The following is a 24,049-nucleotide window of genomic DNA, read 5'->3' on the forward strand; positions in this document are numbered from 1 at the left end:
TGGGAGTACAGCGCACACCCCTGAATCAGGTGCTCGTCATTAGCACCGTGAGCTAGATCTCTGCTCTCAGTGCTCAGCGTATCCAGTGCGCTCAGTCCCAAGCCCTCGCCCTATGCAGCCCTAATGAAATCCTGTGGACTAGAGCAAGTGGCCTCTGCCAGTGCCTGTGAGAGTCATGCAGGTAAACCTTCCCCAGCTGCAGCTTCTCCCTTGAGGATTCTGCACTGGCCTGGGATCTGAGTAGATACTCTGCTTGGCCAGCAGGGGTCAGGCTTTCTTTCCTAAAAGTACCTAGAAGAATCACTTGATCTTTGGTGGGCACTATGATCTTTAGCTTCAATAGTCAGTTCGTCTCCCTCCCTCCCTCCCTGTCTCTCTGTCTCTATCTCACACATGCGCGCGCGCACACACACACATATTTTCTGGCCAATTCTCATGAATTTTAATTTATAATTGTCTGTGTGTGTGTGTGTGTGTGTGTGTGTGTGTGTGTGAGAGAGAGAGAGAGAGAGAGAGAGAGAGAGAGAGAGAGAGAGAGCGAGAGCGAGCGAGCAGATAATGTTTCCATGTAAGTTAGTATGCATGAAGTTGTCACATGTGTTCACTTCATTTTTGAGACAACTCTTGCTCAGTCTACAGCTCCCCAGTTCACCCAGACAGGCTGACTGGAGCCAAGCTGAGTGAGTCCCAGCCTATGTCCTCCAACCTGCACAAATCACTTCACTGAGCCATACCTCCTACTCCATGTCTTGTTTTTATTTTCCAAATATACTTACTGTATGTTGGATATGCTTATTCAGGAGAGGATGTGTCTTCTGTTTTAATTTTTCTTACGTTTTTTATTTTTTGTTTTTTCAAGACCGGGTTTTTTTTGTAGCTTTGGAGCCTATCTTGGAACTAGCTTTTGTAGACCAGGCTGGCCTCAAACTCACAGAGATCCACTTGCCTTTGTCTCCCGAGTACTGGGATGTTTTAATTTTTTAATAATTGGGTATTTAGGATTGAATTTTAAACTTTTTACCAGACTTTTGGTCAGTAAAGCCTCAGACCCAAATGAGATGGAAATTTTAGCTTTGACTAGGTGATGAATGGTGCCTGACTCTCTGGTCAAACGAGGGTTTCTTCTTTCTCTCCCTTTGGTTGACAGCAACTAGCCCCAGTGAGAAAACAAGCGGAGTCAGGGTTAAGCAGAACCCTGGAGGGAGACAGGTTGCACTTCTGAGAGGCCCATGTGGCCTGCTGACCATGAGCCCTTCAGTTCCTAGGTCTCTTGGCCTTGCGGGCAAGCTCTACTGTCCCTTGGGCTGCTTTTGTCTGCCAGTGCCCTGCCCTGGAAGGAAGAGGAGCTCGTGAGCTCTGCCGAGTAGAAGGGATCCACATGTCTGTCCCACTGGCTTTCCAGACACTCAGCTCTGTACTCTGGCTGGATGTAGTTTCCTGCCAGGCCTTGCTGGACACCAGCCACTTCCTCCAGAAGCTGGTTTACTCGCTAATTATGATAATCACTGGGCATCTGCAGGGGGGCTGAGTCCAAGGCCTTCCACGAACACCAGACCCTTCGAATGCTCAGGCTCCCAGGGTAAAATGGCTTGTGACTGCACTTTACCTGTGCACTGCAGCCAACCCCGGATCACCTGCAAGACCTCGTACAGATCTTTGTAAATATCTGAGGTATTGGTTAAGGGATAATGACGGGGTGAGGGAAGCCTGTATGTGTCTAGTACAGATGCAGTTGTTTTTCCAGATTCTTTGATTCCTGATGCGTGAATCCGAGGGAGGGTGTGGAGGGCCGATGTTTGTGCAGCAGGAATTACTCCGGTCTCTGGCATGTAGACGCACTGTCCTTACGTGATGGTGGCGTTTGAAAAGGCAGGATTGTGGAAGCCCCGACCCCAGTAACCCTGGTCACTCAATGGCCTGCAGGCCACATCCTGTCCTGGAGGTGGCTTCTCCTTCCCTTGCTCTTCTGTAGCTTGTGTCCTGTCCCTGATTCATCTCTCAGCTGCACACCATGCTATGTGGACGATGCTATGTGGAGACGTTTAGTTACTGGGTCACGGTGGGCATCATGTTTATTCATTTATGCAAGAATTGTGGAAGGGATATCTTATTTTAGTGAGCCGCATTTTTGGTTTGTTCCTCATCTTAGAAAGGCAAAGTAAGAATGCACACATTTATATAAGCCAATCAGTAGTGGATCTGCACCCCTCCCCTCTAATGTGTGTACGTGTTTTTATTGACAGGTTAAAAGTCAGTTGTTTGCTCTTTTCAATCTAGTCTCATGCATTAAGAGGTTGCAAATGTCTAAACCAAGCTGTGCAGCGTATTTCTCTGGTGGAAACAGTCTCCCTAGCCAGTTTTCAGGTGTGCAGTGCTGTCGTCAACTCTGGTCACCGTGATATACTAGATTTGTTGAGACTTCTCCTCCTAACTGAACTTTCATGTCCTTTGACCAACACCTCCTAAGTGACACCCACTGTCCCACCACCCTGACCTCTGACCCCCGATAGCCTCCATTTTACTACTCCCACTGAAGGTGACTTCTTTCGATTCCATATCTATGTGAGATAGGGATGAGTTTGTCTCTGCGTGGCTCTTACCGCCAGACTTGGTTATTTTGTTTATGAAAGAACAGTGTGTCAGGGACAACCTGAAATGTTGGGTCGTAGAGTCTTCAGCTCCCAAACAGCCTTGCTCTTATCTTCTAGTTGTGTTAAGAGTGCACGTCACAAGCTCTACCTAAGATGAGGGTGTACCTGCCTGCTAAGTAAATGTAGTCACAGTGCGTGCTGCAGATCTCTAGAAGGCAACCATCTTGTGCAGTTCAAATTCCCCTCTCTCCTTCTGTCACCCATCTCTTCCATGAGGTCTCATTTTGTATCCCAGGCCATCCTAGAATTCATGACTTGTCTGCCTCTGCTTCCTAGGTACTGGCATTACAGGTGTGGCCACTGCTCACAGCCTGGGCTTCATTGTAAATATCATAATAACAAAGCATATAAGATGAGGAGAGTTTGTTGCTTTGAATAAACAAATGTATTCATCTGCAGACTAAGAAAAAAGCCTTGTTTTTACCCGCTTCAGAGACTCCCCGAATATGCTGTGTTAAGGGGCTGTGTCTCAGTGATGACCCCACTGAATGCAGAGGCTCCCCACATATCCTGTCTTAAGGGGCTGTGTCTCACTGACTAGTACATTCTACTTGTTACTGTGGTGGTCAAAGTCCCTGGAGAAGCAGGGTTTGAACTCCCTTCACTCGATCACATCTTCCCAAACCACCCGGCTGCGTTCCTCTCCTTACTCTCACCCTTGACCTCTCTTCTCCCAAACTTGTTCTTATTCTTAGATCAAGAAGTCAGAACTATGATATATGTATGTACAGTATATACTGTATGTAATTAAGAGCAAAAGAATTGGAATCCCAGGAAAGCCAAGTTAAAATGCTCTAAAGGAAACCCACCCCCACCCCATGAAGGGCTCTCTAAGTTATGAAGAAGGGATGATGATGAGCTTTACTGCTGGGTTTTGCATCTCAGCATTTGATTTGGAAGATGTCAGTCTTTAAATATTGCTCTGTTTAAAGTAGTCGTCTAACATTTGTGGGTGGGAGATAACAAAACTGGACTGAGTTGAAAATCCCTTGCAGCATGATTCTGCCCCGGGGTAGCAGTTGCATGTCCCTTCCGAGTGGGGACAGCTAGGGTGAGTTCACAGTGGGGGCACCTGTTGTGGTCCTGGGGTGTGGGGCAGGGCAGAGAAGAAAAAGGAAACAGTGAAGATCACAGTCTGTTGAACACTGACTCCCCAGACCCTCTGAGGCCAGAGTGCAGCCTGGTGCCAGGCTGAATGTACAGAGCTGAACGCCCCAAGTAAGAAGGGGGGTATCAGACAGATCCTCAGCTTGCTGGGAGCCTCGCTTACGGTTCAGACTGTTTCCCTTAGAATATCGTGGCAGGGCCCTCTAGAAGTGTTGCCCTTAGCACTGCAGACCGATGTACGTTGTGCCTCATCTTTATTTCCACTTCAGGCCGTGGATGCTCCTATTTCTTCCAGAGTCCAGCTGCTCCACCGACTTGAGTCTAGCCTGGACCTTTGCCTCAGTCTCCCGCCTGGGTCTCTCTCCGCTTTTGTAGTCCCATAGTGCACTCTCTATGAAAGTAGGGTGCTCTTTAGGAAGATAACCGTATTTCCTGTGCCCATGCCCACTTGGGGCTCATTTGTCTTTGGATGAAAGACTAAACTTTTATATTTGCGTCCTGGACACAAGGTCATCCAGCCTCAGTTGGTGCCTCCTCTCCTGCTCATTCCCAGCATGCTGGCCTTTCTCTTCCTCACACCTGTCAAGCTCTTCTGTTGCCAGGGCCACTCACCTGCTGTTGCCTTTGCCACGCCTCTGCCCTGCCTTGCCTGGCAACTCTCCCAAGCTCTCAGACCTCAGTTGAGGACATTCCCTCCTTCACCAGGAGTTTCCCTGCCTGGCCTCCTGATTGGTGTCTTCAAGTTCTACAACAATTACCTTGTTTGTACATTTCCAAAGTAGGGTTGGTTGTTATAAAATATGACAAAGATGTCGCAGGGTGTCAAACTGTTACAAAGATCTCAACATTTTCAGTTCCAGCCCTTGTCTTGCCTGTTAGTAGCCAGCAGTCGAGGGACTAGAACAGTCGGGGGGTGGGGGGGGGACTAACTTGGTCTATAAGTGATTGTTTGAGCAGCAGCCTTGCTCCACTGAGCTGAACGCCGAACAACTCTACAGCTTGTTTTGTGTCTGTCTCAGTAGATTGTGGGCCCCGTGATGGCAGAGGTTTTGCCTCAGTTCCACCTGTGGCTTCACAATGCCAGGATCTGTATTAGTACATGCTAGGCCCTGAGGATGGCAGAAAATGTCACAGGTGGCTCAGGCCACCCATCCCTTCTCCCTCATCTCCATATCCAGTATGTGTCACTGTTCCTGTTGTTACTATAAAGCAATCCCAGTCTCCACTATACTGTTAATATAGTCAGTATTATAATATGTATCACATATATATAAATTTATTATAATACAGTCAAGAATAATAAACTGCTGAGTCAACTTGATGTGCGACTTTACCAGGTAGCTTTAACACCTCACTTCTGTCTCTGTCTTTGAAGCAGCATAGTGTTCACTTCCTCAATAAAATTAGTCCACACTCTTGGACACCGATCTCCAAATTGTTGCTCCTGTGTGGATTATATAAAATCAGCAGTTTCCTCCGGCATCCTTGGTGAGACAGCAAACTGCAGTGCCACATGGTAACTGCTTTTGTCACCACAGTCCCGTGGCCTTTCCCCATCTTCAGTTCACTCTCTCTTTCCTTCCTTCGTTTGTTTTCTCCTCTTTCTTCTCTTTTCCTTCTCCTCCCCTTCTTTCTCTTTTTTTCTTTCCCTCAAGTACTGGAGATCAAACCCAGGGTCTCGAATGCTAGGCAATGAACAACACCCGCTTAGCCAGCCCTCTGTCCAAACCCTTTAAGAACATAAAGGAACTGGGTAGCTGCCCATTGGGTAAGTCTTGCCACACAACCATGACTTCAGGTTATCAGCACCTGTATAAAGAGCCAGGCATAGCAGCACACACCAAGAATCCCAGCACTGGTGAGGCAGGAGGATGCTTCCAGCTTGTCAGCCAGGTGGTCTAGCCGATTGACAAGCTCCAAGTTCAGTGGGAGACCCTGTTTTCAAGAAATGAGATGGAGAGCAATTGAGGTTGACCTCTGATCTCTACACGTTATTGTGTGACAAAACTTCCAGGGGAGATGCAGCATTCATGTCTGGTCACAATAGACCAGAGTGTGGACACCACCAAAGTCCAGCTGGGTGAACCATGAGGTTCATTGGGGTAACTTACAGGAGCAGAAGTGACTCAAAGACAGCTGCTCCACCAAAGCCCACTCCAGCATGACTGACAGCTCACAGAGCTGGGTACCTGGAACACACTGCACAGCCTACAGGAAGCTCAACAGCTTAGGGTATCTTTTCCAGGTGCTTCAGTTGATCTCAACCTATTCCAAGCAGCTTGGCTAATTTCTCCTTCTTTCTGGCAGCTGGTCTGGTCTAGGAATCTTTGCAGTTCAGCTTGTTGTGAGTCTTGGCAGCTGGACTCCTCTGAGATTCTTCTCTGTAGCTTGGCTCTGCTTGTGCTTGAAGCAACGGGGCTTAGTGAATCTGGTCAGCTTCAGGGACTTCCTGAAGAGTTTTTGAGTTTATCTTCCTGTTTATAGAGCTTCCCTGAAGGATGCAATGTTTTAATCTAGGAGGAAACTGTTACACAATACACAGACATGTAGTACATGTCCACACACATACATGCACAATATTAATACACAAACCTATGCACACACGCACACATACACACACACACACACACACACACACACACACACACACACACACACACACACACACACACACCTTTCTTAGCTGAAGGACCTTCCAAAAGCAGAGCAGGACCAAACCAGTCCGATTGTAAGCAAGGCCTGATTCTGTAGCCCAGAGATGAGCAGAGTTTGCCCATCCATAGCAATAAACAACTGAGAGTCATATTGTGAGGGACTCACTTTTAGTTTGTTTGAATTCTGTTTCTTGAATTACAAAACCCTTGTTAATCACTATATTCATATGCAGCATTCTTCTCTTTTGAAGTCATAAACACTAATGGGTTTTGGCACCTCTTTTCTCGGCATGAGATCACAGTAAGAGAACCCAGACTTATCTGTCCTCTTAAAATAGCACGAGGAGCCTGGATGGGCCCCTGTAGCTTAAGCTGTATACAGAAGTGGACTGAAGGGGATGCTGTGTTTAGCCATCTAGCACATCACGTGCTCTGTTATTTCCTGGCCTCTCATCTGCCTGCTGATGAAGCCCGCTGAACATAGTTCCAGTACAGTTACACCTGCTTCCTTTCTAATGACACACAGACGTGGTTTACAGGGGCACTTAGGTAAATGAAGACAGGAGAGGGTAATGGGGTTCGGTGACTAGTTCAAAGTACATCATATGCATGTATGAAGAAGCCACGGTGAAACCCAGTATTCTGTACAATCAGTAAGTGCTAGCTGAACTGTGACTGCATTACAGGATACGACTGACTGCAAGGATGAGGCCTTCATCCCCAAGGTCTCCCGACTTCCTGCAGCCCCTTTCCTTTTCTTATAAACCATGATTGTTGACATTCTTACCCAGCACCACTTCCATTCTTCTAAATATCTAAATAACTTTCAATTGCACATTTTAGTGAAGTTCTCTGATGAGAGTTGACTTAGTGGTAGGTTTTAGATAATATGATAAAGCAAAGTCATTGAAATGCTACCTAGGTATTTTTTCCTAAATTTGACCTGGGGGCTTTAAGCTGAACCTTTGGGACTTTATAAATAAAGTCTAAGGATATGACTAAGCTGTATGGTACAGTGTGTTTATTAAGAGCATAGATCAGAAGCCAGCTTCACTCCCTAGCTGTATAATGTTGGATAGTTTTCCAGCCACTTCAAGATCTAGCTTTCTTCTGTGGAAGTCGGCCTCATGAAAGACTCTGCTCCGGCTGGAGACTTGGCTCAGTGGGCAAAGGCACTTGTCTCCACCAAGCCTGATGGCTTGAGTTCCAGTCCTGGACCCACATGATGGAAGGATGACCTCCTCGTAGGTGCTGTGGAATGATCGATCTCTCTCTCTCTCTCTCTCTCTCTCTCTCTTTCTCATAAATAAAAGTTTATGTCCTACCCGGTCTTGCAGCTGTTCCAAGGAAACACACAGAGGCTTATATTAATTATAAACTATTTGTCTTCTTAGCTCAGGCTTATTAATAACTAATTTATATTAACCCAAAATTCTTATCTATGTTTAGCCATGTGGCTTGGAACTTTTCTCAGTAAGGCATTCTCATCTTGTTTCCTCTGCTTCTGGCTGGTGACTGCGTCTCTGCCTTTCCTCTTCCAAGTATTCTCTTAGTCTGGTTGTCCCACCTATACTTCCTGCCTGGCTACTGGACATTCAGTGTTTTATTAAACTAATACTAGTGACAGATCTTTACAGTGTATAAGAGCATTATCCCACAGCGTGCACAAACACACACACAAACACACACACACACACACACACACACACAGGCTCGGGACGGAGGAAGGATAAAAGAATCTTCTCTAAAGGTGAGACTTTAATGAGTTGATACTTGCCCTGTAAGCATTAATTGAGGTGGTGCCATGTAAGAGTCAGTTGTATCAAGGGGAAAGTTATATTTTGCTTGGTTATTGTATTAGGATATCCTTCTGTAGCCCATGCCAGTCTGGAAATACCTAGATAGCATAGAACACACACACATTCTCTCTGTCTCTGTCTCTCTCTGAAGTCACTGGTCCTCCTGACGGAATGACAGGCAACCTCATGATCCATCCACCTTCAGAAGTAACACTTTTGCTGATATGCGCTAAAGGATAATGTGTCACATGGGACATTTTATATTGGATTTGCCTTTTGTCCTTTGTAATTCTCTGTAGGCTTTCGTGGAGGCACAGAACAAGATCACGGTGCCGTTTCTTGAGCAGTGTCCAATCCGAGGATTATACAAGGAGAGAATGACTGAACTGTATGACTACCCCAAGTACAGCTGCCACTTCAAGAAGGGAAAGCGGTATGTGAGGGTGCTTGCATGCCTTCCTCTTCCCTTTCCAGCTTGCTGTTTTCTTTCTTTCTTTCTTTCTTTCTTTTTTTAAAGTTTTGTGTTTTGTGTGTGTGTGTGTGTGTGTGTGTGATATCTATATGTATTGGTGTGTGGGAGAGTGAGGGAATCTGCACACACGTGTGTGTGTGGTGTGTGTGTGTGTGTGTGATATGTATATGCATTGGTGTGTAGGAGAGTGAGGGAATCTGCACACACGTGTGTGTGTGTGTGTGATATGTATATGCATTGGTGTGTGGGAGAGTGAGGGAATCTGCACACACGTGTGTGTGGTGTGTGTGTGTGATATGTATATGCATTGGTGTGTGGGAGAGAGGGAATCTGCACACACGTGTGTGGTGTGTGTGTGTGTGTGATATGTATATGCATTGGTGTGTGGGAGAGTGAGGGAATCTGCACACACGTGTGTGGTGTGTGTGTGTGTGTGTGATATGTATATGCATTGGTGTGTGGGAGAGTGAGGGAATCTGCACACACGTGTGTGGTGTGTGTGGTGTGTGTGTGTGTGTGTGATATGTATATGCATTGGTGTGTGGGAGAGTGAGGGAATCTGCACACACGTGTGGTGTGTGTGTGTGTGTGATATGTATATGCATTGGTGTGTGGGAGTGAGGGAATCTGCACACACGTGTGTGTGTGTGTGTGTGATATGTATATGCATTGGTGTGTGGGAGAGTGAGGGAATCTGCACACACGTGTGGTGTGTGTGTGATATGTATATGCATTGGTGTGTGGGAGAGTGAGGGAATCTGCACACACACGTGTGTGGTGGGTGTGTGTGTGTGATATGTATATGCATTGGTGTGTGGGAGAGTGAGGGAATCTGCACACACGTGTGTGTTGTGTGTGTGTGTGTGTGATATGTATATGCATTGGTGTGTGGGAGAGAGGGAATCTGCACACACGTGTGTGTGGTGTGTGTGTGTGTGTGATATGTATATGCACTGGTGTGTGGGAGAGTGAGGGAATCTGCACACACGTGTGTGGTGTGTGTGTGTGTGTGTGTGATATGTATATGCATTGGTGTGTGGGAGAGTGAGGGAATCTGCACACATGTGTGTGGTGTGTGTGTGTGTGATATGTATATGCACTGGTGTGTGGGAGTGAGGGAATCTGCACACACGTGTGTGTATGTGTGTGTGATATGTATATGCATTGGTGTGTGGGAGAGAGGGAATCTGCACACACGTGTGTGGTGTGTGTGTGTGATATGTATATGCATTGGTGTGTGGGAGAGAGGGAATCTGCACACACGTGTGTGGTGTGTGTGTGTGATATGTATATGCATTGGTGTGTGGGAGAGTGAGGGAATCTGCACACACACGTGTGTGTGTGTGTGTGTGGTGTGTGTGTGTGTGCGTGTGTGTGATATGTATATGCATTGGTGTGTGGGAGAGTGAGGGAATCTGCACACACGTGTGTGTGGTGTGAGTATGTGTGGTGTGTGTGTGATATGTATATGCATTGGTGTGTGGGAGAGTGAGGGAATCTGCACACACGTGTGTGGTGTGTGTGTGTGTGATATGTATATGCACTGGTGTGTGGGAGAGTGAGGGAATCTGCACACACGTGGTGTGTGTGTGTGTGTGTGTGTGTGATATGTATATGCATTGGTGTGTGGGAGAGTGAGGGAATCTGCACACACGTGTGGTGTGTGTGTGTGTGTGTGTGTGATATGTATATGCACTGGTGTGTGGGAGAGAGGGAATCTGCACACACCAGAGGCTGACGTTAGGTTTTTTCCTTTATTGCTTTTCACCCTTCCTTTAGTTTTCCTTGAATCGGGTCTCTACATAGCTCTGACTGTTCTGGGATTCACTCTGTAGGCCTTAGACTCTGGCCACAAACTCACAGAGATCCACCTGTCTCTGCGTCCTGGGGGCTGGGAATAAAGTCATTCACCACAACTCCCTTCTTCTACCCTAGTGAGGGACAGGGTCCCTTTCAGACCCTAGAGTTTACCAGTGCTGGATTACGACATGATCCATAGTGCCTAGCTTTGATGTCAGTGTTGAAGATTCCAGCTCAGGGCTTCATGCATTTTACACACTCAGCCGTCTCTACATCTCTGCAGCTCCCATGAATGGCCAAGTACAGGTTAGGTGTGGTGGCGCAAGCCTTTAACCTGAGCACTTGGGAGGCAGAGTTCCTATGAGTTCCAGACCAGCCGTGGCTACCTGTGTCAAACAAATGAAGTGCACCTTTGCACTGACTTACCAGTTTATAAAAGGAAGTGATTGTTGTGTTTGAACCTGAGCATAGTTTTTGTACTGTGAAGTGCTGTGCATTCATATTTATAAAATAGCCGTTAGGACTCTTGGCAGGGATATAGCCAAGTAGGTTATGGAGAACCCTCATTTTTGTGGTTAGTTGGTGAGCCTGTGATTCGTCAACAATGGGGGAGATTTGGTTCCACCTAATATTATCTTTGGCTTGTAGTTCTCAAGAACATTTTATTATATGTACTTTTTTTTTTTAATCCAAGAATGGGCCACAAAGTGGAGCCCGTGATTTTAGCTCTCCTGTTTATCTCTTTCTCGCAGCCACTTGTACATGACGTATTGTTCTTTGGATGCACCTTCACGCGTTTACTCTGGAATTTCTTAGGGCCTCCCCATCTCACGCAGATAACAGCAAAGTCGCCAGTGTGCCAAGCTCTGCGACCACCTGCTTTTATAATTAAGTCTAACTGGAACACAGTCCTGCCCGTTTGTTTGGTTGTTTGGTGAGTGTGGTGACTTTGTGGCCCACGGAGTCTGAATGCACAGGCCCTTCTCTCTGAAGAAGTGCGATGACCTTCATACCTGGCGGCCAGCCAGGCTGTGGAACTGGGCCAGAGTGCTACAGTGGGAAATCCACTTTCTTCTCCATTTAGAAGAAGTAGGCACGGCTGTATTTGGCTGCCAGTGTTATTTTTAGCAAACTGGTCTTCATTTGTCTCCAGCTCACATGCCAAACTACAGTAAATTATTTGCATACAGAAAGAAAGCCGTTCAAGTAACAAACTGTCACATAGGAAGCCGGAGGGACTTCCATCTCATCTGCTGTCCCTGTCTTGGCTTGATTGCACCTATTTCTTTCTGTGTGTGGTCTTGTGAAATTTGCTTCTTCGTGTGTTTGATTCTTCTCCACAAGCGGAAAATACCATAGCTAAATACAGGGAATTTCTGTCCCCAGGTATTTTTATTTTTACAATACAGGTTTGCAGAACCAGCGTGTCCTGTATGTGCAGGATTCCTTAGACGGGGAAGCCAGAGTGTTCCTCGACCCCAACACTCTGTCGGATGACGGCACAGTAGCACTCCGAGGTAAGTGCTGCACGCTGGCCCTCAGGAGTCCTTGCAGCGCAGCTTGGAGCTCTGAAGTCTTGAGATTCCAAGCTGGGTGTGAGCCATATTGTAGAGCAGATGCACACGGTATCAGGAAAGCTAACTTTGCATACTGTATTTAGAACACATGGATAGTCACATTCATCTTTCTCACCCCAGTGGCATGAAATAGAGCTGGAGAATCAGTCACACAAGACCCAAATTCACTTCTGGGATGTTGAATTAGCGTTATCATTTCCTATAACATCTGAGACCCATCTGACTAGAAACACTTAGACCCTCGTGCAAGAAGCTTCCAGCTGTGCAAGAAATGTTCAGCTATAAATGGGGGAGAGTGATCAGAGTATTAAAGCCTAGGTAGTTCACAGTTAGAATTAAAAGCAAAAACCCCCAGTTTTGTAGAATTGAACCTTTTGGTACCCTGTCTCTGAAGATGTTGCCATACAACCTGAGTCTGAGTGCATCTTGCCTGCCGGTGCCCCATGTCTGCAATAACTGCTCCCAGTGTTGCCTCCTGCAGGCTGTAGAGAAGATAAACCTCGGTTTGTACTATGGTTTAGTAATTTTATGGTTAAATTACTCCTTGACATGCCAACTGTTCCTAATGAGGTGGGCTAAGTGTCTCTCTTATATTGTCCAGTGGTCTGTGCCAAAGCACAGTGCAGGTTGACTCCCTAGAATTGTGAAATTTGAATAGTGGGGTCTGCCGCTTAGTAGGAAGGGAATGACAGACCCGTTTCACTGGATCCATACGAAGACCTTTATGCAGGTATTTCCTGCTATTTCTAGCTGTGTCTGTTACTTGGTGGCCCTCTTCGTCCCTCCCAAATAGGCTTAGTGTGTAACTGTTTTGGAAGTGAGGCACCAACAATCTTGGTAAGAGTATATTATATTAGTATTTCCATGAATCTGAGCCTGTGGTTTAGAATTAATTTAATGCTATGGTTCCAAGGTAGTCACGTATCCTGTATTAGAATCTGTGTAGTTTTCACTGAAGTCTGCCTCGCAGCCCATCTGGGAGGGCTGTGTCCAGTACCTCTTACCCCAGTGATGCAGGGCAATGCTTTCTTTAGGTGTCCGCTGCAACCAAGGACATGATTGACACAAAGGTGACCTGGTATATGATTCCTTATATATGATTTTAATCAAAATAATTTTTTCCTTTTTCCCTGAAAATTTTCAATAAGTGTGTTAGCAGATTTTAAAGTAATTTCCTGCTAATTAAAGCTCCATGGTAATAATTGAGCCCCCTATAAATTTTAGATCCTCAGTAAAGTTTAGCAAGCTTCCCAGGAAATCACTGGTATCTGAATCTTACTCTACAGGGATAACTTGGTAACATGAACTGTAAAAGCCAACATAAAGCATGACCACTTATCAAGAAACTTTCGCAGGTGGATGGGAGCCTTGTTGGGTCCCCAAGGACTTAGACCTGGCAGTCCACCGACCAGTGCTTTCTGCTTCTTTCGGAATGTGCACACCAGGATCCTTCCTTGCAAACCCTCCAGCTATATTTACCCAGGCCTGTGATGTCATGCTGCCAGTAATGCTCCAAAAGGAGGCTGTAAAGACTCATCTCAAATGCTTTGGAGTCCATCCCAAAAGTTACTTAATGGGTACAATTTAATTCTGTTATATGCTATGTATCATAATTCAGTCAGTACTATAAAGGCAGACTTCCCCCTGCTTACTCCCTTTAGGGCATAAATAAAATATGCTGCTTGTCCCAGATGAGCTCTGCTTTTAACTGAGCTACCCATTGAATTATAAAAATTTCAAAATGGAAGTGTCTTAATGGGCATATAATCCAAGGCGTCATTTTATAAAGGAAGAAAGCATGACCTGAGGAGGTTAAGCGACCATGTCATCGTAATGGTAATTCCTTCCAGACCTCAGCTGGTCCCAGGTTTGCTCACTACTAGCTTCCTATTTCTTCCATTGCCACGTTCATTCTCCAGGCTATTTCAGGCAACTTTGGTAGTGTGGACGACGACAGCGGGCAAGATGGAACAGTTATATGCCACATCTCTGTGCCCCGTAGGTTATGCCTTCAGTGAAGACGGTGAATACTTTGCCTATGGTCTGAGTGCCAGTGGCTCAGACTGGGTGACGATCAAGTTCATGAAAGTCGATGGTGCCAAAGAGCTTCCTGATGTGCTGGAGAGAGTCAAGTTCACCTGTATGGCCTGGACCCATGATGGCAAGGGGATGTTCTACAACTCATACCCAAAGCAGGATGGGAAGAGTGACGGTATGTGAACAACGCTTCAGGGAAGCACGTTATGCGAGACCACGTGGCTTCTTATGACTGAAAAGGAAGCTCATTTGATTGACATTGCATGTCTAACCTTTTCACAGTGCAGCAGCGTTGCTGTCCACAAATACATGCAGTCAGGTTACCAAACATACTCTCACATTGTTTACTATTTTATATTTGGCTCCATTCATTGCATACAGCCCCAGGTGCAGTAGCAGCCTGGAGGCCGCAGGTAGGTTAGTCATTGTGATTGGTTTAAGAAGGCCATGTCTCTCAGCTGTTACTTTGCTGTTCCTTTTTTATTTTATTTTATTTTTTGGTGCAGTATGTAAAAGTCTCTCAGACTATAATGGAGGGGTTTATGATTGATATAAGCAGTTCATATTGTGCTTCCTACCAGCGTTTCTTAAAGAGTGAGTTTATATAAAACTCTTTTATTATTATAAAGTGTTTTTTACATTTTGATAATATTATTTATTGCCCTGATAGCCCAGTACATTTTTACAACGAGAAGATAAAGTTTAGTCTTTTAATAGTACTCAAAATCAACAAATATACATGAATTACATTATGGTGATAGGCAGCTAGTGCCTAACATTTTTTTTTAAAAAAATGAATTAATTCATAGTAGAATTAAAAGGTATACACATGTATCTTTGGTGTCTTTACTAGAGTGAGGAATAATTGATAATTTATAATTAGCAAACCTGCAGTAACACATCATCATTTTTACCCAGAGTCTGTAGTTTATATTAGGTTTAATTTGTTGTTGTTGTAGGATTTTCAAGGCAATCTTTCTCTATGTAGCCCTGGTTGTCCTGGAACTCACTCTGTGGACCACGCTGGCCGCGAACTCACAGAGATCCGCCTGCCTCTGCCTCCTGAGTGCTGGGATTAAAGGCGCGCACCACTCCTGGGTTAGGTGTACTCTTGACATTGTACATCCTGTGCATGTTATGGCATGTTACGGCATGTCCCCAGTGCAGTGTCGCGGGGATGATTTTCATTGCCTCGAAAGTATTTTGTACTCTACCTAGTTCTTTCTCTCTTCCCTGTTGCCTGGCGGCCCCTAATTTTTATTTTTTTTTTTCCTTTTCAAACAGGGTCTCACTATGTTGCCCAAATTGACCTTGAACTTAGATCTTTCTGTCTTAGCCGAGAGGTACAGGAGACACAGGCTTGTGCCACTGTGCTGGGCACACTGGCCTTTTCTGTGTGCTTTAGTTCCATACATGGCGCCATACAGAATATAGCCTCTTCACGTTGAAAGATCCCCAGTGTGGGGAGACTCTCACTCAAGTCTCCGAATAACACAACCCCCCCCCCCCCCCAGTAACTCACGAGAGACCATCCTTGCTGCAATCACACGAGGTTTAATCAATGAGATGAGACGGGAACCAGTGCACTGGGGCCGAGACTCATAACCCACGCAGGGGAAGAGTTCGACCCCCAGTGGCCGGGAGAAGGAGTTTTTAAGGGAAGAAACCAAAACCCAGTGATCCGAAAGGGACAGGGAGGGTGTAGAAAATTCCGAAAATACCACTGAGGACCACAAGGGGGGCAACTCCCCGCCTCTCAAGATTACTCTCAGGGTCATAATCAGCTAGTTCCTGAAACACAGTATTCCAAAATACCAATGATAATCACAAGGGGGAAACTCCCTGTTTCTCCAGATTATTCTCAAGATTACAATCTAACTTTATCTTCAGCTAGTTCCTGAAACACAGTCACTGAACCGGCTAATCCTAGATTTCTGATTCTTCTCTTCCTGCTTATATTTTTGGCTATTTTCTTCCTGCTGGGGGTGGGGGGTGGGGAAACCTGAATTTATCCAGGGCTTTCAACATCAGCTCCTCTCCTTAATTCTTTGTTCCATACGCCATGATTCTTGCCCTCCATCATTTATTATTTATTTATTTATTTATTTATTTATTTATTTATTTTAGTTTTTTAGTTTTTCCAAACAAGATTTCTCTGTGTAGCCTTGGCTTTTGTCTTAGGGTTTATTACTGTGAGGAGACACCACAACCACTGTGACTCTTATAAAGAAAACATTTAGATGAGGGGGCTCGTTTACAGTTTCAGAGGTTCAGTCCATTTTGATCATGAAGGGGAGCACGGCAGCATGCAGGCGGACATGCTGGAGCTGAGAGTGTCACCCTGAGGGAAGCCTTATGCAAGAGACCCCAAAGTCCACCCCCACACTTCCTCCAGCAAGGCCACACCTCCTAATAGAGCCATTCCCTTTGGAGGCCATTTTCTTTCAAGCCACTGCAGCTGTCCTGGAATTCACTCTGTAGACCAGGCTGAACTCGAACTCAGAGATCCGCCTGCCTTTTGAATGCTGGAACCAAAGGCATGCACCACCATACCTGCCTGTCTCCTTTTTTTTCTGGGTTGTTTTCTTGTCTCAGCGGTTATGTGCCAAGTTGCTATCATAGGTAGATCTCCGTGCGGACGTTTGTGATGAGTGCTAAGTAGCACAGCTGCCAGATCTTAGGGTGAGAAACCGCAGAACCATCCTCCAAAGCCTGTGGCATTTGTGAGAGCTCCTGGCTGCCCACCAGTGTCTGAGTGAGCTCAGGGTCGGGTAGCTCTGTAGTAGGTACCTCTTGTTAGTTCACATTGCTATCCCAGATGGCAGCAAGTCTTGAGGTTGTACAGCATTAGTCCCCCAACCTTTTTCTTCATAGTTATTTTGAATCTTCATGTTCTTCCACGTATACTTTGGAATCAGTTTGTTCATGTCCTAGTTTGGGCTCTGTTGCTGGGAAAAAGACCATAACCAAAAGTAATTTGGGGGAGGACAGGGTTTATTTCACCTTAACATTGCAGGGTAGCACTCCATCATTGAGGGAAGTCAAAACAAAACATCATTGAGGGGAGTCAAAACAAACCACCAGGACTGTCCCTATCCACGGCTTACCATACTGGAATCTGGAGTTGTTTCTACGAGTTGAGTCCAGAGAAACTGATGTGCTGGTAGTCCTGAGCCTTCCTCTCCATGAGCGTGGAGTTTCTCTATGTGTTAGTTATTTTAGTTTTTTGGAATGGTTTATAATTTTCCTTATATAGACCTTGTACATACTTCGTTAGATTTATGGTGAGTTCTTTCATTCTGCTGGTTGCTATGGTAACAGTTCCTCATTTGTTGCTGGTGTGTAGAAGCCTGACTGACTTGCCTGTTAACCTTGTGTCCTGCCGCCATACACTCAACCTTTGAAGGGTTCTTAGCATTGTGTGATGGACGTAGTGCAGATTTTCTTGAAACTGCCAACTGTATTTCAGCGAACATGTTTTATTCCTCAGGGACAGAGACATCCACCAATCTCCACCAGAAGCTCTGCTACCACGTCTTGGGGACAGATCAGTCAGAAGATGTTTTGTGTGCTGAGTTCCCTGATGAGCCCAAATGGATGGGGGGAGCCGAGGTATTGTATACTGTGAAATTTCATCCTCAAAGACCTTGTTGCGTGGTTCACATATAAATATTCCTGTGATGTGGTAGTAGATGTCCCATAGATGGCAGAAGTACAGGAATGTTTTTAAAATAGTGCCATTCAAATTGATTATTAATAACGAAGATGGTAAACCTTTTAACTGTTAATTTCAACATTAAAATCTTTTCTTCTTGTATCCCCCCCCCATCTCCTCTCTGCTCACCCACCCCCTCAGAAAAGAGTAGGCCTCCCAGGACATCAACCAAATATGGCATACTATGCTACCATAATATCAGACACCAGCTTCATATCAAGGCTGGACAGGGTGACTCAGTAGGGTGAAAAGGGTCCCACAAACAGGCAAAAGTGTCGGAGACAGCCTGCGTTTCCACTGTTCGGGATATCACAAGAACAGCAAGTTACTCGGCCATAACATTTATGTAGAGGACCTAGGCCAGACCCCCGCAGGCTCTCCGATCTCTTCAAGCCCCCATGAATCCCAGCCAGTTGATTCTGTGGGCAGTGTTCTCCTGGTGTCCCTGACCCCCTCTAGTCCTATCCTTCCTCCCTCCTCTGCAGGACTCCCTGAGCTCTGCCTAGTGTTTGGCTATGGGTCTCTGTATCTGCTCCCATCAGTTGCTGGATAAAGTCTTTCTGGCCTCTTTGATAACGATTCTTCTTGGCTCTGGTTCCAAAGCACTGCAGGGAGGATACACTGTAGGGTGAAGGTTTTGTGGCTGGGTTGGTGTCCCAGTCCCTCTACTTGAGGCCTTGCCTGGTACAGAGGGGCCCAGGCTCCATGTCCTCCGTTACAAAGGGTCTTTGCTAGGGTTACTCTTGTAGAATCTGTGGAATTTCCATTGCACCCCCAAAATGCTCCCCAGTTCTAGTCATTTCAGTATTCCCCACCCCCCACTTGTTCTCTCCTGTCCCCGCAGGCAGTACCCACCCCCAGTCCACCCTCAAAAATCTATTTCCCCTTCTGAAGGAGATTCTTGCATTCCCCCTTGAACCATCCTTGTTACTTAGCTTCTTTGGATCTATAAATTGTAGCCTGGTTCTCCTTTACTTTATGGCTAATATCCACTTATGACTGAGTACACACCATGTTTGTCCTTCTGGGTCTGGGTTACCTCACTCAGGATGGTCTTTTCTAGTTCTGTTCTTTGCAAATTTTCTGATGTCATTGATTTTTTAACAGCCGAGTAATACTCCATTGTGTAAATGTACCACATTTTCTTTTATCCATTCTTCAGTTGAGGGGCATCTAGGTTGTTTCTAGTTTCTGCTTATTTCAAGTAGGTTGCTATGAACATAGTTGAACCTTGTGGTATGATAAAGAGTCCTTTGGGTATATGCCCAGGTATATGGTATAGCTTGGTCTTGAGGTAGGTTAATTGCCAATTTTTTGAGAAGCCACCGTTTTTATTTCCAAAGTGGCTATATAAGTTTGTATTTCCGACAACAGTGTTTACCTTGCTCCACATCTTCCCCAGCATGAGCCGTCACTTGTGGTTTTGATCTTAGCCTTTCTGACAGGTGTAAGATGGAATCTCAAAGTCATTTTTATTTACATTTCCCTGATGGTTAAGGATCAACATTAAAATCTTGATAAAAACAAGCAATGCTTATTGTTATACCCAGATTGCAGGGTTTCCCCAAAACCAGCAAGGAGACCGAGTCCTATACATAAAAGTAAGAGCCTTTATTCAAGTTTGAACTCGTTCTCTCCATGCATCCAATGCATTGGCATGATCAGAGAGCCCCTAGCTCAGTTGGGGTGGGGTTTTTATAATAGCAGAGGTTGCGGTGAGGGGTTTCTAAAGTTCAGGACCCGTGATTGGCTGACATTTGTCTAGGGGTGCCCTGGTGAAATGGGTGTGTTGGGCTAAGGGACTCAGGTTGGAACACTGGGGATTTCCTTTGGAACGTTAGGTGTTCTCCCTTTGGACGGTCCATTCCTGGGTGGTCTCAGTAACCTGAAACTCAGGCCTCTATTACACTTGCCCTGCTGAGCCCTACACTCGTGTGTAGAAGTAGATGGTGTTGTAAAGAAAAGTGAACAGTCAGAGATGAGCACCGGCGTTTTCTCAGTTGCTTCCTGCTGCCTCTTCCGTGTGCTTTCTTCATCCAGATTTTCTCCTAAGGCATCTTTTAGACATTTTCCCACTTTATGAATATTTGTGCATTCCTTGGGGCGGTCTTAGCAGTAATTACTGAAATGATATGCTCTTGAAATAGGTGACCAGAGATCTATTCTGTGTCCGGAGAGTCAGCTGTGAAGAAACTTAGGAATTCTCCCAGTAAGGTGGAGAGTTTCTGTCTGTGAACTAAGGGGAATTTGCTGCTAAAGGGGGGGGAGCGCTGTGTCCTGTTGAGAATGGGATGCAACATCCCACTGCAGGTAAGAATCCACCGGAGACATGTTAGCACACCGAGGACCTTCCCTGTGCCGAGAGGCAACATCCCACTGCGGGTAAGAATCCACCAGAGACACGTTAGCACACCGAGGACCTTCCCTGTGCCGAGAGGCAACATCCCACTGTGGGTAAGAATCCACCAGAGACATGTTAGCACACCGAGGACCTTCCCTGTTCCGAGAGGCAACATCCCACTGCGGGTAAGAATCCACCAGAGACATGTTAGCACACCGAGGACCTTCCCTGTGCCGAGAGGCAACATCCCACTGCGGGTAAGAATCCACCGGAGACATGTTAGCACACCGAGGACCTTCCCTGTGCCGAGAGGCAAGTAGGACTTCAGCTGGAAAGGAACATTTTAAATTTAAAACTGTTATTCCCAAGCCTGGCTGAAGGACAAGAGCAGTGGCAGTGTCTTGTCCGTGTGTCTGTTTGTTTATCTTCACGGTAGTGTTTCCAGTTGTTCTTTACCTGGATCAAGAGTCAGCACATCACCAGCCCTGGGCCATGTGCAGCCAGCTTTTGTGGAAGAAGCTTCCCAGGAGCCCAGGCATGCTCAACAGCGTTAGCCAGTGATCACGGAAGTCCCATGACCAACTCTGAAAATATTCCCTGTCTGGCCATTCTCAGGAAAACGCTCCCGATTTTAAAGGAATATGCTCAAAATGAATTTTTGTTCTGTTTCATCAAAATGCTTTTTTGCTGTGTCTTTTCTTTCCCTAGCTCCTCAGGGCACCAGCCTTTCCTGTGTGGTTACTGTTGGAGGGAGAGCAGCTTGTTCTTCCTGGCCACCCGGTTAGCTTAGACCCAAAATAATCACACAGAAACTGTATTAATTAAATTACTGCTTAGTCCATTAGTTCTAGCTTTTTACTGGGTAACTCTTATATTAATTTAACCCATTTTTATTAATCTGTGTATCGCCATGTGGCAGTGGCTACCGGCAGAGTTTTGGCATGTCTGACTCTGGCAGTGGCTCCATGGCGTCCCTCTAGCTCCGCCTTCTTCCTCCCATGCTATAGGCCAAGCCAGTTTCTTTATTCATTAACCAGTGAAAGCAACACATAGGCAGAAGCACTCCCCCACACATCAAGGTCACTACCTTCATTTTTTCTTACATGTTTGCTTTTCTCTCCCATCTCAGGAGACTGTTTCTGGTTAATTTCTTGCTGTGTGATTTCCTGGTGCTTATTTATACAAATAGTGCACATTTTCACCTTTGGGAGGTTATGTTACCAAAAATTTAAAATGTTAAGCAGTATGTATTCCTCTTTACCTTTTTGGACAGGTGTATTAATGAGGGGAACTTAAAATAGTATATTTAGTATTCAAATTTTATTCCCTCTGACTTCTTCATAAAATAGAAAACTCAATCTCCCAGAGAACTTGTAAACATTAGAAATAATAATTTCATGGCAGCAGAACATTTTTGCTTTGTTTTAATTTGAGATGGTCTTGTTATGTATCCCAGGCTAGCCTTGAGCTCTCTTTATAGCTGAGGATGAACTTGATTTATGACCTTGCTGCTTCTCACTCCAGAGTGCTGGGTGGAGGGGTATATGCCTCCTGCCAGGCTTGTGTGGTGTTGAATCAAACCCAGGTCTTTGTGCATGCTGGGAAAGCACTGTTCCCACTGAGCTACAGTCCTACTCCCAGCATATCTATCTTAATCAGTTTTATTTGGTTGATATGGTTGCACGAATGTTGAAATTGAACACCAGTATTCTTAATCCATGAAGGCAAGAAAAGGAGAGCGTAACACACAACTACTAGCACAAATCTCTACCTACGTCTGGTAGAAGCCGCTGGATTTGTGCCAGATTTGTTTTTAAACTCTAAAAAGTATAGAATAATAATATATATATATATATATATATACACACACACACACACACACACATACACACACATATATACACATATATACATATATCTACATAAACAAATTTTAACATATTAAAGTCAGTTGCATCCATTTGCAACCATATCCTCCATCCACCTGGACAACTTTTTTATCTTGCAAACCTGAAACTCACTGCCAATGAAAATTATTTCTTCCACCACCTGACTGCTATTCTTCCACTGTGTGTGTGTGTCCACTCTGTGTTCCCTGTGACTGCTCCTCCACTTCCTGTCTGTGTGTGTGATTATTCTGTGTTCCCTGTGGCTGCTTCTCCACTTCCTGTCTGTTGTGTGACTATTCTGTGTTCCCTGTGGCTGCTCCTCCACTTCCTGTGTGTGTGACCACTTTGTGTTCCCTGTGGCTGCTCCTCCATTTCCTGTCTGTATGTGTGACTATTCCGTGTTCCCTGTGGCTGCTCCTCCACTTCCTGTCTGTATATGGGACTATTCTGTGTTCCCTGTGGCTGCTCCTCCACTTCCTGTCTGTATGTGGGACTATTCTGTGTTCCCTGTGGCTGCTCCTCCACTTCCGGTATCTGTATAAGTGACTATTCTGTATTCCTCTGTGTCATTTTGTAATAAGCACATGTCACTCACCTGGTCCTGAAGTTTGACGCATATTGAAGACTTCCCTTTTGTTTTGATGCTGAATAAGATTTCACTATGTGTGCATACATTTTTCTTTATTCATCCATCCAGAGATAAAGGGGTGGGAGTCTACCTGTATTATTAACATGATGCTGCTATGAGCACCTAAGATTTACAAGTAGGAAGTATCTCGTGTATACATTTAGCTAAGCAAACAAAAAGAAAGGCAATTTAAGTACTTGTGGGCATCCTATTGTCTATTAGTCAACTCTAGTGTGTTAATGCTTAACATGGTCTGGACCACAGCGTTGAGGAGGAGGTGATTGCTTCATGCATAGATAGCATCAAGTTCCTGCACAGATACTAACACGCAGACCACGGCCAGAATTACGGATGGATGGATGGATGGATGGATGGATGGATGGATCCTTATGAGCACCGTGCAGATTGCCTCTCATCAGAAAGGAAGAGGCCACACAAAATAACAGCGAAGACCATTTAAGGAATGGCGGTACAGGAAGGGTGCTTGTTTACTACACAGATGTAGTAAGTTGAAATAAGTAAACAGGAAGTCAAAGTCCTTCCTTTCCTGTCCCAGGGCCCCAAGGGTGTGTGGGTGTGGGGTTCACCAGTGTCCCCGTAGTCTGGGGAGCTTGTTGACTGAGAAGATGACTTCTGCGTGTGAGTGAAGGAGGCGTGGCGTTCATGCTTGGGGTGAGGCTGGAGACAGGCTGTAGGGCAGGCGGACAGGTGGTAGGCACTAGAGTTCATTGTGGTGCAAGTTGAAATCTAATTTCTCTGCTGCCTTCCTGTGCCGGCTCACTTGGGTGTCAGGCGAGGTAGGGAAGGTGTGCTTCTCATTTTAGTTTAGTTTAGTTTAGTTTAGCCATAAAGGAACGAATCAGAGGAAGGGGTGGGGTGTCCCTTGCCCACAGCCATTTGCTGGCTTGGTTTGTGTTGGCTGCTCAGCTGTGGCATGTGTCCGGGTGCCAGCTTCCCAGTGGCACTCTTCTGTAGCAGCCTCTGCTGCTGTCCCTGGGTAGCCATTGCATCCTCCTGCCATGTTCTTCCTGAGGTATTTTTGTAAGGAGCACACCTTTTAGCAGGGATCTGTCAAGACGACTGAGACCAACAGCTTTCCCGGTGCCCCCTGTCCCACATCTGTGGATCACCTGGTCCCTCAGTCTGTGATCACCACTGCTTCTTCACCTGCTTCCCAGGGACCTCAGGCCACCTCTGTTCACAGTCCGTCCTGTGCAGTCACACTGCAGTGCCTTCCTGGGCCCCCAGGTCATAACACAAAACATCAGTTGTCGTTTGACTGGATGGGAAGATGTCGGCTCTTTGGTGTACATGATGAAGTGAAGTTGACGGGCACAGTGGAGGAAAGAGACTGGTGTGTCTTAGGTTAGCTCACACCT

At 45.7% G+C, this 24,049-nt stretch overlaps 1 protein-coding gene across 1 annotated transcript in view; it reads left to right on the top strand.

Annotated features, from left to right (window-relative positions):
- LOC119821134 (prolyl endopeptidase) overlaps positions 1–24,049 on the top strand; it is a 107,925-nt gene that overhangs the window by 16,124 nt on the left and 67,752 nt on the right. The window contains exons 3-6 of the mRNA XM_038340013.2: positions 8,511–8,644; positions 11,870–12,000; positions 14,063–14,272; positions 17,588–17,709. Of these exons, the coding sequence (XP_038195941.1) occupies positions 8,511–8,644; positions 11,870–12,000; positions 14,063–14,272; positions 17,588–17,709 (597 nt within the window). The remainder of the gene's footprint in view (positions 1–8,510; positions 8,645–11,869; positions 12,001–14,062; positions 14,273–17,587; positions 17,710–24,049) is intronic.

Source organism: Arvicola amphibius, chromosome 8 (assembly GCF_903992535.2).
Source record: "Arvicola amphibius chromosome 8, mArvAmp1.2, whole genome shotgun sequence".
Lineage (NCBI taxonomy): Eukaryota > Metazoa > Chordata > Mammalia > Rodentia > Cricetidae > Arvicola > Arvicola amphibius.